Consider the following 14,756-nt stretch of genomic DNA (forward strand, 5'->3'; position numbering starts at 1 on the left):
CAAGAACCATGCAAGAAATTTAAAAACACTGCAAAGACCGGCAAATGTCAATGTATCAATCTGACGTAATCCTTATGAATGTGTCCCTGTAGAGGAAACGTACAGTTCTTCTGACAGACATGATATCATTGCACCAGGAAATGCAGCAGAGCCTGGGTGCACACTCAACAATTGAAGCCTCGTTTATTTCTTTCATGTCATCAAAGCTAGAATGAATTATAAAACACATGCAGAAACCACTGAAATGATTATGGAAAATAACAATTAAAAACAGGAAAACCCACACAAATGCTGCGTTAAGAAGAGTAAACAAAGAGGGTGAAGCAGAGAGAAGATGGGTGAGGCCAAATCGCTGAACATTGTGTAGGGAGTAAGGGCAAATCGCTGAATGCAGACCAGATAGTGAGGAGGAAATCTCTGAACAAGTGAAGGGGAAATCACAACACAGAGCAGGGAGCAGAGAGGGACACCAAATTGCTTGACAAGAGCAGAAAGCAAGAGGGCATCACAATGAAGGAAATTCAAAGAGCAGAGTGATGGGAAATCACACAGGCATTTTTAACTCATCACTAAGGACAGTAAGTTTTGGATGACAGCAAATGATGTGCCAATGTTCAAGAATTGCTGTAATGTTAATCCAGGTAATGATAGATCTGTTAGCCTGATATCAGTAATAGGGAATCTGCTGAAGAGGATTTTGAGATGAAATCCATCACCATTTGGATGGCTTGGGGAAAATTAGGGAGGGCCAACCAACATGGATTTGTGCATGGGACACTGTAATTGTCCTTTGATTTCAGAAATGTACTCAATCCTCTTCAATTAAATTTTCACTTCACGTTCTATTCTCAACTTGTTGGTCACCATTGGTCAGTTTCCCAGCTACAATTCTGTTGCTCCAAGACATACATTTGCTAAGATCTTTGAATTATTGAATATCTTCCAAACCAACTTAATCCTAATTGGCTTTGTTTAAGACTCACAAGAGGAAGAGATAATGAATCACATTGCAGGAGATTCTAATTTCTGTGCTTCCTCCACTTCTCTGGTACATTCTACAACAGGAACACAAAACTGCCAGCCAAACTTTATGCACAACTTAACCAATGTTGCTCATTAATCTTTGCTGAAGACAGTGGTTGTGCATACCATGATGTGGTGAGGAGCCTGGAGGATGAAGGAAGCCATAATATCGAAAGGGAGTAGCCTGACCTCTTCCACGGTAAACTTGTGGCCCATAGTAGTGGTTCTTCCAGCTTTGTCCTGAGAATAGGATAAAAAGTGATTTGTAATGTTTACCAAACCTTGATTCAAAGTAGTTTCTGTTTCAGGGAATCAAGCCTGAAATCAGTGTTCTGATTAAATAGATCCCAGTATGTCAAGTAGAAAATGGGTGTGGCAACTCCAGACTGAGTCAGTATGTATAGAGTCTAAAAATAGGGCAACAAGAGAGGCTTACTGAAAATTATTCAGTGATGCACACAGGTAAATGCTCATTTGATTTTGGACAGTGCCAAATTATAGTGAAAGATATACAAAGAATCCAGTTAACAAATGCAGCAATGCCTTCAGAAAACTCACCACAATACGTTATACTATGTCTGGACAACCTGTGTGAAATTTAATTCCCCAAATCTTTTTATTCCTCAGCTTCTGCACCACCACCTCAACCTCTTCTCACTGAAGCCATATGAGCCAAAGCCTCAACTCCCCCCCACCCCCCCCCCCCAAACAATGGTACGGTTCGCACAAGCTATTATAGCATCAGCGACCAAGTTCAAATCTGGCACTGTAAGGAGTTTGTAGGTTCTCCCCGTGTTTGCCTGGGTTCCCCCTATGTGCTCCCGTTTACTCCCACTCTTCAAAACATAGGGGTTGTTGGTTAATTGGGTATTTGGGTGGCCCAAGCTCATGAGCTGGAAGGGACCGTATCCTGCTGCATATCTAAATTTAAAATTTAATTTAAAAATATAGGATTAATTGTCCTTATCCACTATTGGAGCTGCTGTGTTTCTTGAACAATCCGGTGTAATTTGCACCTCATTAATGAGAAGTTCAACAGCTAATTTTGTTCCACAGTTTAAGTACCCCCCCCCCTCCAAAACCCATAAATATTCAACATGGGAAGGTGTTCAGCATGGACTATAAAGGCCAAACTGGCCTGTTTCTGTGCTGTAATTGTTATATGGTTATAATGTATTGAACCTGTCCCAGTTTGCCTACCATTCAACTTGTCCACAGATGATGTGACAGTCTTGAACCCTTCACTCTGTCTCGACCCACCTAGAGAGCAATGCCTCAGTCATTAACTTCAGCTCAGCAATCTACACAATCATACCTCAAGAGGCTGATGTATAAACTGTCCTCGCTGGAACTCAACATCCCTCTCAGCAAATGGATTCTAGACTTCTTGATTGAAAGACCCCAGTCCATCCAGGTTGGCAACAAAATCTCAAGTCCCATTTTGCTGAGCACTCAGAGTTGTGTGCTTAACCCGCTCAGCCCATTATTGTTCAGCTGCTGACCCACAACTGCGCTTTGAGATTCAGTTCAGCAGAATTAAGTTTGTGGATGATATAACTGTAATTGGCCTCATTGGCAACAATAATGGGTCAGTTTACAGAGCGGAGGCCATAAAATGGTGCAAGAACAACCAACTTGGGACTTAAAATGGACTAGACAAAAGAGAGAATTGTGGATTTCAGGAGGATGAAGGTCCATCACTCTCCATTACACATCAATAATTCAGTCATGGAAAGAGTGCAGAGCATCAAGTTCCTTGGTGTGCACATATAGATGACCTCACATTATCTCTCATTAGTCAGGAAGGCACAGCACCTACACTTCCTAAGGAGGTTGAGGAAGGCAAGGCTACTGGCCCCCATCTTGACAACATTTTTGAGGTGCACAATTGAGTGTTCTGTCTGGCTGCATCATTCTATGGTTTGGTAACTGCAAAGCATCAGACCAAAGTCTGAACAGAGGATCATCACAATGGCTGAGAAGATCACGAGGTCTCCCTTTCCTCTATTGATGACATTCACTGGGAGCATTGATTCAATAGGGCTCAAAGAATATTAGAGGACCCTTTCCATCCAGCACACAGTGCCTTTGAGCCACTACTATCAAGGTGGTGGTACAGGAGCATCAAAATCAAAGGACAGCAAGACTGGGAAATAGCTTCTTCCCACAGGCTGAGAGATTGATGAACAGTAGTATCCTATAACACAGTAAATCCTCCCAGAATATATAAATATTTATTTTAATCAATATTTTTCAGATTCATGTTTCAGATTTATTGTCACATGACATCACATACCAGCCTGAGAATCTTCTTCCTGCAGGTCAGGCAGAATTACCACTTATTGGTAGTGCCATTATAGTGTGATTATTACTGGCTGCGCCTTGTTTGTGTATATCGTGGTCTGGAGAAACACCTTTTCATCTGGTTCTGTATGTACAGCCAGACTGACCCGCCATTTAATCACAAGTTGATCTATTTTCCCCACTCCCTTCTCTCCATAACCTTTGATGTCCTGGCTCAAATTGAATTTAAACCTGAACTTGAAAGCATTAAGAAAGCTGTTGTGCTGTGGTTTTGGGACTAATATAATCAGAAACAATACTAGATCTTCCATAAGGGAACAAGACTGGACAGGTGATGGAAGTCTGTGTAGGGGAACACTTTGGGTCCAATGATCATAATGCCATTAATTTTAAGATAATTATGGATAAAGATAGGTCTGGTCTTTGGGTTAAGATTCTCCATTGAAAGAGGCCAATTTTGAGGAAATGAGAATCTATCCACCAAGATCCAGACATAAAAGGCTCCAGGGTTAACCACAAAGAACATAAAATCAATCTATTTGTTAATGATGTTCTGATATATCTGACAGTCCCAGCGAGTTCATTACAAAAATTGCAGTCTAAACTGCAATTTTTCAGGACTTTCTTGGTCTATAAAGCTAATTGGGATAAAAGCAGACTTATGCCCCTTACAGGTGTGAATTATGATCATGTTAAAAGAGACTCTCAAGTTAAGTGGCTGCTTAATGATATAAAATATTTAGGTATTAAGATAAATAATAACATAGAAGTTGAATGATCTTCCCTTGCTTCAGAACATTATGCTAATTTGAATAAATGAATAACTCTTCGAATTACTTTGATTGGAAGGGTCAATTGTACAAAAATGAATTACCACAATGTTTCTTCCAGAATTTAAATAAATATATTAGCAAGTTTCTGTGGAAGGGTAATTTTCCAGTCTCTATCAATAAATTAACCTGGAATTATGAACTGGGAGGATTAAAGCTCCCAGACTTAAAAAATTATTGGGCAACCCAAATGAAGTTCGACTCCTCCCTCTTTGTCAGGGGTGACGAGTCTTTTTGAGAAAAGTTGGAACTGCGTAAGGCTGGTGAGAGAATAGCAGAAAATTTTATATATAAACGGAATTCTAAATTACTATCTGGTCTTAAGGAAGCCCCCTTACTAAAACATTATTACAATATGGAATAAACTCAATGGTCAAACTGGTGTTAGGGGAGGCCTCACACTCAAAACACCCAAAGTTCAAAATAAATTAACTCCGTTAACAATTGATAATAAAATTCTAGAAACTTGGTCTCAGAGTGGGATCAAATATATTGAAAATTGTTTTGAGCAGGGACAATTGAACAAATCAGGAATAAATTTGGAGGTTTAAATACATCCTTTTTCTGCTATCTTCGTTAAGATCTTATTTAAGGGATAAGTTAGGTCCAGCATTGGCTCGAAAGGAGATCACCAAGAGATTTATCTGAAAAATATATTTCTTACTTCAGGCAGAAGCCGCTAAACACGGGCTAGATAAGAAAGAGATGGGAATCAGATTTGGGTATAGAAATTGATCAATTTTTCTGGTCTGACCCATGTTGGGACAGCATGAGCAATATAATTAATGTAAGGTATAGGCTGGTGCAATATAATTTTTTTTGCATCAGCTGTACCTTACTCCATAAAAATTAAATAAATTGAAATCTGAATTATCCAATTTATGTTTATGTTTTCGATGCAGTCAAGATATAGGAATCTTTTTGCATTCGATCTGGTCATGCCCCAAGGTGAGATCCTTCTAGGAAAATTTGGGGAATCTCCTGGAACAAATTACTAGAATTCTATACCATCAGGTGCCAGAATTGTTTTTATTGGGGAAATTAACAGATAAAAGATCTAAAATGGTGTTGTTGAAATATCAATTTAAATTTATTAAACGTGCTTTAGCGATGGCCAGGAAATGCATAGCCATTACTTGGAAACCTGATTCCCAACTGAGTCTTCCCCACTGGAAGACAGAAATGCATAGTTGTGTTTCCCTGGAGGATATTACTTACAACCTCAATACCACTATCTCCAGTATTCCTAGCAATGTTTATGACAAGACATTTATCCCTTCAGGTAGGAAGTAAGCTCTGGATGAATCATGTAATGTTTTATCTGCATGTAATTAATGCTTTTGGAAAATAGATGATTCTGTCACATCATATTAGAGAATTACCTCTTTTTCTTTTTTCCTTTTCCTTTGTTTCCTATTTTTAAGAATCGGCACAGTAAGTAATTTTATATTTATAAACAATAGTGCAGAATTTGATCATTATAATGTGTTGAATTTTCATTCTTTGTATATCAACATGTAGTTCGGTTTTGGTATTTTATTGTATCCAGCTGTGATGTTTCTTTGATTTTGTTTGTTTTGCAACTCCATGTTGATTGATTATTCTTTTTAACATGGCTATTTATTTGGTTAATGAGAACAGGGATGGTATTGAAGATATGGGAAGGAGACTTTTACTGGAGCTAAGCTTTACTGACATTGTGTTGGAGAGGTTTAAACAAATATGGCCTTGCGGAAAGACTGATGGACGTAAAATGGAGACAGAAGCTGAAGTTAAAGAAGTAAAAATGAAAAGCAGAAAAGTCAAATGAAGGAGTCAGAAAGGATCACATCGCAACCAGATTGTAAAAGGTCAATGACTGAATGCCCATAGCTTTCAAAACAAAATTGATGAGCTTGGGTGACCAATCAGTAAAAATGGTATGTTATGGTGGTCATTATAGAAATGTGGTTACAGGGTGGAGATGAATAGGAATTAAATATCCAGAGAATTCAGAAAGATAGGCAGAAAGGCAATGAAGGTGGTGTGTAGCTCTGAATTAAGGATGAGATCAGGACGACAGTGAGAGACAAGATAGGCTTTCAGGAGCAAAATGGTGAATTCATTAGGACAGATACATTTCATTAAAAAAATAATCACTGTGAAAATAGTCCAGTCCACCCATTAATAACATTACTGAAGCACAGGCAATAAGTAAAGAACAGATACATCAAAGAATAGAACAGCAGTCATGGGGTATTTTAATCTACTGATTGGTCAAATCAGCCTTGAGGAAGAGTTCATCGAACATATCTACAATAGTTTTCTGGAACAGCGGGTGACAAAATCCACACGGGAACATGTGTAATAAGACAGATAAAATTAATGATAATGTCATTAAGGATCCTTTTGGAAAGAGTGATCACAGTATGGTTGAATTTCTAATACAAATGTAGGATGAAAAAGACCTAAAACCAGTGTTATACCTAAATAAACATTAAAACAGGATGAGGGAGGAAGTTAGCCAACTGAGTCAGTGGAGGACTTCCAAAGAGATTTTTCCACAGTGCAGTTAAAAATAAGGACAGTCAAGATGGGGTAAGGCCGGTTTGGATAACTGAAGAAATCAAGGAAGGCATCAAATTTAAAGGTAATGCATACCAAGTGCCCAGAAGTACTGGGATGCTAGAAGACTAGGTAAACTCCATAAGGCATCACAGAACAAAATAATCAAGAAAGCCAGAAAGGAATGATAGACTGTTAAAATGAGATAATAAAATTTTATTAATATACAAAATAGAAAACAGTGGCTAAAGTAAACATTGGGACAATAGAAGATGAGTAGAGAATTAATAATGGGTAATGCAGAAATAGCCAAGGCCCAGAACAAGAATGTTGTGTCAGTCTTCATGGTGGTGACACAAGTAACATGCCAAAGATGGATGTTAAGGAGACGATGGGAGGGAGGACCTCGATGTAAGAGGTAGTGCTGGGAAAACTAGGGGGTTTATACTGAAAGAAATGCTAGAAGTTGTAGCAGATTGGGAAATTTTGGCAGCTTATTCAACAATTTTGCATCATACCCATTACTTCCATCTCTTTCAAACATTGGTAACATTTCTGCAGCATGCATTGGACACCTCCTTTTGTTCTGACCCACTATTATCTAATGTTTCCTCATTCAATCCTCTCACAAACTCCCTCATGAGTTTTTCTCTTTTCCTTACCTAATTTTTTCCTTCCTCTTAAAACCTTACATCACTAACCTATCATTCAAGAAAATAATTGTTCATCTTTTTTTTTGAATATTTTATTCATAATTTTTTCATACAGGCTTGTAGTCATATACCGCGATCTGCCAACAATGGCAGTTCACAATGACTATATATATATATATATATATATTCATACACACACACATACACACACATATATACAAGCCCTTATCATTCCTCACCCCTCCCCCACCTATAAAACTAAACAATTCATTCATGCTACAATGTCGATAACAATAACAAACAGTAACATTAAGGAAATGAATAAGAATACAAATAATAAAAAGAAAGGAGAAAAGAAACAGAGACCATCACGGCTCAACGGGCGGCTTGTGGGTCGGTGCTCATTCTTGACTTTCCTTGATCGGGATCAGTGCGGGAGAGAGGGAACTGCAGCAGGTAATGGTAGAACATTGATTACAACTTTCATCTTGGGCGTGTGATATAGCGCCCTAATCCAGGTTTGAAAAATTGGTCCCAACCCTGCCTTCTCCAGCACCTTGAATAAAAATTCCCACTCCAGTCTATCGAAGGCCTTTTCTGCATCCAAGGAGATGGCCAGACCTTTCTCATTTCTAGATTGTGCCAGATGCATAACATTCAGCAATCTGCCAATATTATCTGCTGCCTTCCCTGCACAAAGCCTGTCTGATCCTTGTTTATCAAGTTTGGCAAATGCAATCCCAATCTATTTGCCAAGGCTTTGGCAAGGATCTAGTCATCGGTATTCAGCAGAGAAATTGGCCAATAGGAAGAGGGCATAAGTGGATTCTTACCCTTCTTCAAAATTGTCGTAACAATCGCCACTGTAAAAGATTCCAGCGAGGACCTTGTTTGCCTAGCCTGGTCTATCACCTCCATATACAGAAGCGTTAATAGGTCCTTAAATTCTCGATAGAACTCAGGCGGGAACCTGTCCTCCCCCAGAGACTTGCCTGTTAGCAGCGCACTCAGTGCTTTACCTAGTTCTTCTGGGTTGAGGCAGGGGAGATCTTATCTGGCCAGGACTCATCCTCTTGATTGATGTCCCCAGACAATTCAGATTTATATAATCCATAAAATTCTCTGAAGGTCTCATTAATTTCCTTTGGTTTGGACAAGACCTGGCCATTCCCCATTTGTATTGCATCAATTGTTCTAGAGGCTTGTTCTGTCCTCAACTGCCAAGCGAGTACCTTATGTGCTCTCTCCCCCAACTCATAATATTTTTGTCTCGACCTCATAATAGCCTTTTCCATACTAACGTCTGAAGCACATTATATCCCAATTTCTTGTTTGTGAGAGCTCTGTAATGGTCCTCTAGGCCTAATTGGGTAATAACCTTTTCCAATTCCTCCACTTCCCTCATATAATTTTTCTTGACCACCTTCACATACCCAATTATCTGACCCCCTCAAGTTCGCCATGAGGGTGATCCATAGAAGAAATTTATCTGCAGTAGAGGGGCAGTTGTTCTCACAAAACTGAGTTATTTGAGATCTTATAAAGCTACAAAACTCCGGTTTTTTCAATTGCAAAGTGTTAAGATGCCACCAATATGCCATGTCCTGCTTATCTGGCATGTCTATAGTCAAGATCAGGGGAGGTGGTCTGAGAGAAGTCTTGCTCTGTACTCAGCTACCATGATCCTACCCTCTAAATAAATGCTCATCTCCATAAATGCCGCCTGACTCACTGAGCAGTTTTAGTATTTTCTCCCATTCTAGAATTTTCTTATCTGCTATATTTTGGTTTTGCATTGAAGAAAACTATGTATCTTGTTACCTTTGCTTGGACTTCAATGTAATGTGTTCCTGTCCTGTAATCTTTGGGCCTCCAAAGAAGTGTATGGAGTGGACCTTTGACATGGACTGCACTGCCCATTGTGACACCATCAATTTTGACAAGGACTGAGGTTACTTGAGCAGGGGAGAAAGCCAAAACCCTAAAGAGGAAATGGAAACCATGTTACCAACAGTAACAAGACCACAAAGCCATAATTACTTGAATACAGTATTTCACATCAGCCACCAGACCTCTAAATAATCCAACTTCAAATAATAGGTCAATCATTAATTTTAAATCAATGTGTGTAACAGGCAAGTCAATGAGTTAAGAGCCTGGATTTGGACATGGAACTATAACTCATTACAGACACTTGGGAGGAAGGACAGGAGAGGCAACTCAGAATCAGAATTTATTGTTTATAGACAGGTGTCACAAAATTCAAAACTCAATGTTTTGTGACAGAGAGGATTGCAAGAGGTGGAGCAGTTGCATTCCTGATTGGCAAGTTTACAGATGCACCAACAGGAAATCTTGGGAGACCAAATGGGTAGACCTCAGGAATAAGAAAGGTGCATCACAATGAGGAAAATATGCTAGTCCTTCCAATACCCAGTGTGGGGTGGAGGAACAGATATGAAGGCAAATCATAGAAAGTTAATGTAGTGAATGATATTAACTTCCCCAACTTAGAGTGGAACTGAGGACTTAACAAGGAGTTTAGATGGGGCAAAATTAGATGGGGCAGTGTAACCAGGAAACCTTCCTGAAACACTATTGATAGTCCAACTCGTGATGGGGTCACATGAGACATTGTATTGGGAAAGGAACCTGGACAGATGATTGAAGTTTCAGTGGGGAGCATTTTGGGTACAGTGACCAGAATGCCCTCTGTTTTAGGAGGATCAGTCTGGTCCTTGGGTGAAAAAGCTAATTCCGACATTATTTGGCAGGAACTGTAGGAAGTAAATTGGGAGAGGCTGAATTCACATCTGACGTGGGAGTCTTTTAAAGACCACTTGATTTGAGTACAGGATCAGCACTTTCCTGTGAGGACAAAAAATAAAGATGGCAAATTTCAGGAACCTTGAATGATAAGAGATATTATAACTTTACTCAAAAAGCAAAAAAGGAAAAATATGCAAGGTTTAGGAAGCTGAAATACACTGCTTTCTTTACATTCCTCAAGGTGTTTTAGTAAAAGAAAATAAGAGCGCTAAAGGGGCCATACTTGACAAGTAGACATTTTATTAGGAGGTTAGCCATAGAAAGGGAAAATCACATTTGAGGAGGTGCAATACAGAAAAGTGCTGGAGAAACTCAGTAGGAGACAACAAACAGCAGTCAATGTTTTGGGCCTGAGCAGTCCACAGTGGGAGTAGTAGAAGCAGATACAACTGCAACATTTAAGAGGCATTTTTCAGAGATTCAGGAACAGACAGGGAACAAGAAAGACAGTGGGAATCTAGGCAATCACAGGGTCTGTGTCCGAGATCGAGGAATTTATGCTTGCAGCGGCCTCAAGGAAATTCAGACTTCAGGGGAGCAGCCTACCAGTGGACCAGTGCAGGGCACCAGATGTGGGGAGAACACTCTCCCACAGAGAAGATGTATAGATTAAAATTTATTGTCAGAGAACATGCATAACATCACGTATTTTTTTATCTTTTTCCTGCAGGACAGGCAGAATTACCACTAATAGTGAAAAAAAAACTGTACACTATATGCACATGCAAACAAATAAACAAATGGTAACAACTGACTGCAATACAAAATGGAGAAAAAAAGTCCAAAAGAGTCCTTAGATGAGTCCCTGATTTGAGTTTGTTGTTGAGTCTGATGGTGGAGGGAGAGTAGCTGTTCCTGAACCTGGTGGTGTGAGTCTTGTTGCACCTACACCTCTTTCCTGATGGCAGCAGCGAGAACAGAGAGTGTGCTAGGTGGTGTGGATCCCTGATGATTGTTGCTCCTTTCCGACGGCAGCATTTCCCGTAGATGTTCTCAATGGTGGGAAGGTGATATACTGGACTGTGTCCATTACCTTTTGCAGGGCTTTATGCTCAGGGGTATTGGTGTGCCCATACCATAATGCAACTGGTCAGCACACTTTCCACCACACATCTGTAGAAATTTGCTAGTGTTTCCGATGTCACGCCAATCCCCCACAAACTCCCGAGGAAGTAGAGGTACTGATGTGCTTTTTTCACAATCCGTTAGTGTGTTGGGTCCAGGAAAGATCCTCTGAGATAGTAACTCCCAAGAATTTAAATTTGCTGACCCTCTCCATGTCTGATCTCCCAATGATCATTGAATCATACACATCTGGTTTTCTCTTCCAGAAATCAACAATCAGCTTCTTGTTTTGGAGAAGCATAGTTGACCCTACAAGATGGTGACCATGTCAGTGAAGCAGCGAGGGGCTTGATGGATAAAGCACTCACATAGGCTGTGGGCTGCTGGAGACTGGCTCTTGGGAACCAGGTATTGGAACTTGGATTCGAGTGGGTGCTGATAGCAAGAAGTGCTCCCAAAGGTTTCTGATCATATCGGAGATTTGTATCTGGGGCATGGGTTTCCAACGGATAAAATAAGAGTCGGTACAGCTATGGAGGTGATGGGAGTACTGGAGGTGAATCCACAGACACTCAGTGACTCTGAAGTGACTCTCTTTTGCTTCCTTTTCTTTTACTGTAAGGGGTGCTGGGCAATACCAATGGCGACACTTTGTCTGCTCTACAACAGACTAAAGGAAATTTCATGTAATATTACACTGTTTTATTAATGACAATAAAAACAGAATGACACTAACCATCTGAGACCCTCATGTTTACAAAGTATTTGTTCTGCATATGGTAAAACATAGGATTCTGCTGACACCATGTGTCATGTTAAGTGCTTGTTCTAAATATGTACTGTTTGTCAGTATGTGTGTTATATCTGGTTGTACATCTGCGTGTTTTGCACCGAGGACTGGAGAACAGTGTTGTGTTGGGTTGTACTTGGACATTTGGATGATAATAAACTTGATAAAAGTATCTTGTATCTTGATAGTAAGCATGGACACAATGGCCTGAAAGGTCTGTTTCTGTGCAGAACTGTGTGATAGAAGAAGCCCCATTTGCCCTATCAACTTGATATCAAGGTCACAAACATAAGGGTGAACAGTTCACATTACAATTTTGCACAGACATTTTTATTTATTTTAATTTTGTGGCTAAACAAGTATCAAGAATTAACCATTGCGGATACATAAAGTTTAAAAAAAAGAATCACTGATACAGGTTGTCCATGTTTCCAACTCCCCAATCCCTCCTCTCCTCCCCCAAATAAGTCCCCAAGATAGAAGGAAGTTAGAAAATAAAAGAGAAAGAGAAAGTGAATAAAGAAAAGAAATCACAAAAGAGGAGCTGTCAGGATCTGGAATCCGGTCCAGAAAGTCTAGCTCGTTTTCTTACCTGGATCTCAAATGTGGAAAAGAACAGGGATGCAAAGACTCGAGAACACAATAAGCATCTTAAATATTCAACCCAGTTCTGCAAATATGGCTGCCATAGCTGCAAAAACATATTGTACTTCTTTCTTAAATTGTAATTTTCTCCAGAGGAATACAACTATTCATTTCCTCATTCCATCGGGCTATGTCCAGAAGGGAATAAGACTTCCAGGTAACTGCAATACATTTCCTGAACACCGCCAATGCAACTTTAAGAATTCTAATTGGTACTTAGACATACTCATTTTAGGTCCAATGTCTACAATATTTCCCAGGAGAAACAATTCTGGGCTTTGTGGCAATCGTTTCCCAATGATCTAGTTTAATAAAATTCTTACATTTTCTCCAAAAGGGTTTCACTTTAGTGTATGACCAGATAGAATGTAAAAAGGTTCCTGTTTCTTCCCCACACATAAAACATACATCAGATATATTGGAATTTAATTTCTGCAATTTCTGCAGGGTAAGATACAGCTGATGCAAAAAAAATTATATTGCACCAGTCTATGTCTTAGATTAATTGTACTAGTTATGCAGTCCTGACTCCTCTGGACTAGGAGTACCTGATTGAAGTAGAAAATACTGATGCGAACTTCTTTGAGTTGCCCTTTCGAATCAGATTCTGGTAAAATCATGGTCGGTCCTAATTCATCTCTGAAAAAAGCTCTTAATTGGAAGTAGAAGATTGTATTTATTTTTTAACTGTTCAAATGACATTAATTGCCCTTGAACATAGCAATCTTCTACATACATGCCTGATCCATTTATGGGACCACGTATATAGAATTTGATTATCCACTGTTAAAGGAATTGATTTTTTTTTAAATCAAGGGCATTTTTGGAGTTATTTTCCTTTGGATTAAATTATTCAATTTATGCTTTATTAATGGTGTTTCCTTTCCACCAAAAATAGATTTACTGTCCCATTTATATACAAAATCCTCTGCTACTCTCTCTCTCTCTGTGACTTTGTGCAGTTCAATTTCCACCCATGAAGGCTTGTCTCTTCTGTCAAAGAGGGAAGTGACAAATTTAATCTGGGCCACCCAATAGTAATATTTAAAATTTGGGAGTTGTAACCCTCCCATATGATATTTCCAAGTTAATTTTTTCCATGGAGATTCTGGCTAACTTACCTCTCCAGAGAAACTTACTCAGATTTGAAAGAATTTCTGTGGCAATAGTATCAGAAGAGTCTGAAAGAGTTATATATGCAGGAATATATTTATTTTAATACAGTTCACTCTTCCGATCAATGTTATTGGAAGAGTTACCCATTTATTTATAGCTTCAATTTTTTTTAAATGTTTCTTGAATGCATGACGGAATCCACGATAGGTTAAATGACTTTGCTTAGTCCTTGTATCCATCACATAGCTGACACTAAAATTATTTGACTCAAGTTATAAAAAACACACCCAAAATCTTTGCAGCTGAAGAGAGAGATCAGCTCATACCTGATGTGTGTCGAGTGCTTGATTTTTCCCAGTGGCTCATGTGCAGGGCTACTATGAAGAGTAGATTTTGGATTTGTGATGACAACTACTGGCCACGTGTCAAACTTCAGATCCACAAAACTGAACAGATCATGGTCAAATACCAATAGGCGGTACCTGCCAAATGCAAACGAACAAAAATTCAGAATTTCTAAGTTTAAGATTTAATGGTTAAGTCTAAACAGGCTCAAGGAGAAAAACAAATGTCAAGTGAGTTCCCACTAAAAGTCACATCACCCTTGCTGAGCAAAGCCTGGGGAGGTTCTGCTCCATTCTTGATTTCTAATGAATTAGCTGGTATAAAGTGGTTGTAATGCCAGGGCCATTTATTTGGAAAAAAAAAATTGGCCAGATTCTGATAACTCAGACATTCTTCTACCAGCACTGAATCTTCCTCAGGCACCTCTTCTCCATGTCACTGCCTGCTCCTGGAATCTCTTCTGCTATTGCATGCCATGTTTTTTTCACCATTAGCTATATCCTTACCTTTGGTGGAACCCAACTCCATCCATTCTCTCCACTACCCTTTGACAATTTTATGCTGAGGTATGGCATCAACCATTAGTTATATGGCAATGATACTCCTCCATTC

At 39.3% G+C, this 14,756-nt stretch overlaps 1 protein-coding gene across 11 annotated transcripts in view; it reads right to left on the minus strand.

Moving 5' to 3' along the window:
• Positions 1 to 14,756, minus strand: part of tmem62 (transmembrane protein 62) — a 72,651-nt gene that overhangs the window by 16,763 nt on the left and 41,132 nt on the right. For all 11 annotated transcript variants that reach the window (XR_011351459.1, XM_069917329.1, XM_069917326.1 and 8 more), the window contains 3 exons: positions 14,126 to 14,281; positions 9,176 to 9,335; positions 1,150 to 1,263 (listed from right to left, as the gene is read on the minus strand). Coding sequence is in view for 10 of the 11 variants with exons in the window: in XM_069917329.1 (XP_069773430.1) it covers positions 1,150 to 1,263; positions 9,176 to 9,335; positions 14,126 to 14,281 (430 nt within the window). In the remaining variant the exon portion in view is untranslated. The remainder of the gene's footprint in view (positions 1 to 1,149; positions 1,264 to 9,175; positions 9,336 to 14,125; positions 14,282 to 14,756) is intronic.

The sequence above is a fragment of the Narcine bancroftii genome, chromosome 2, assembly GCF_036971445.1.
Source record: "Narcine bancroftii isolate sNarBan1 chromosome 2, sNarBan1.hap1, whole genome shotgun sequence".
NCBI classification, from domain to species: Eukaryota; Metazoa; Chordata; class Chondrichthyes; order Torpediniformes; family Narcinidae; genus Narcine; species Narcine bancroftii.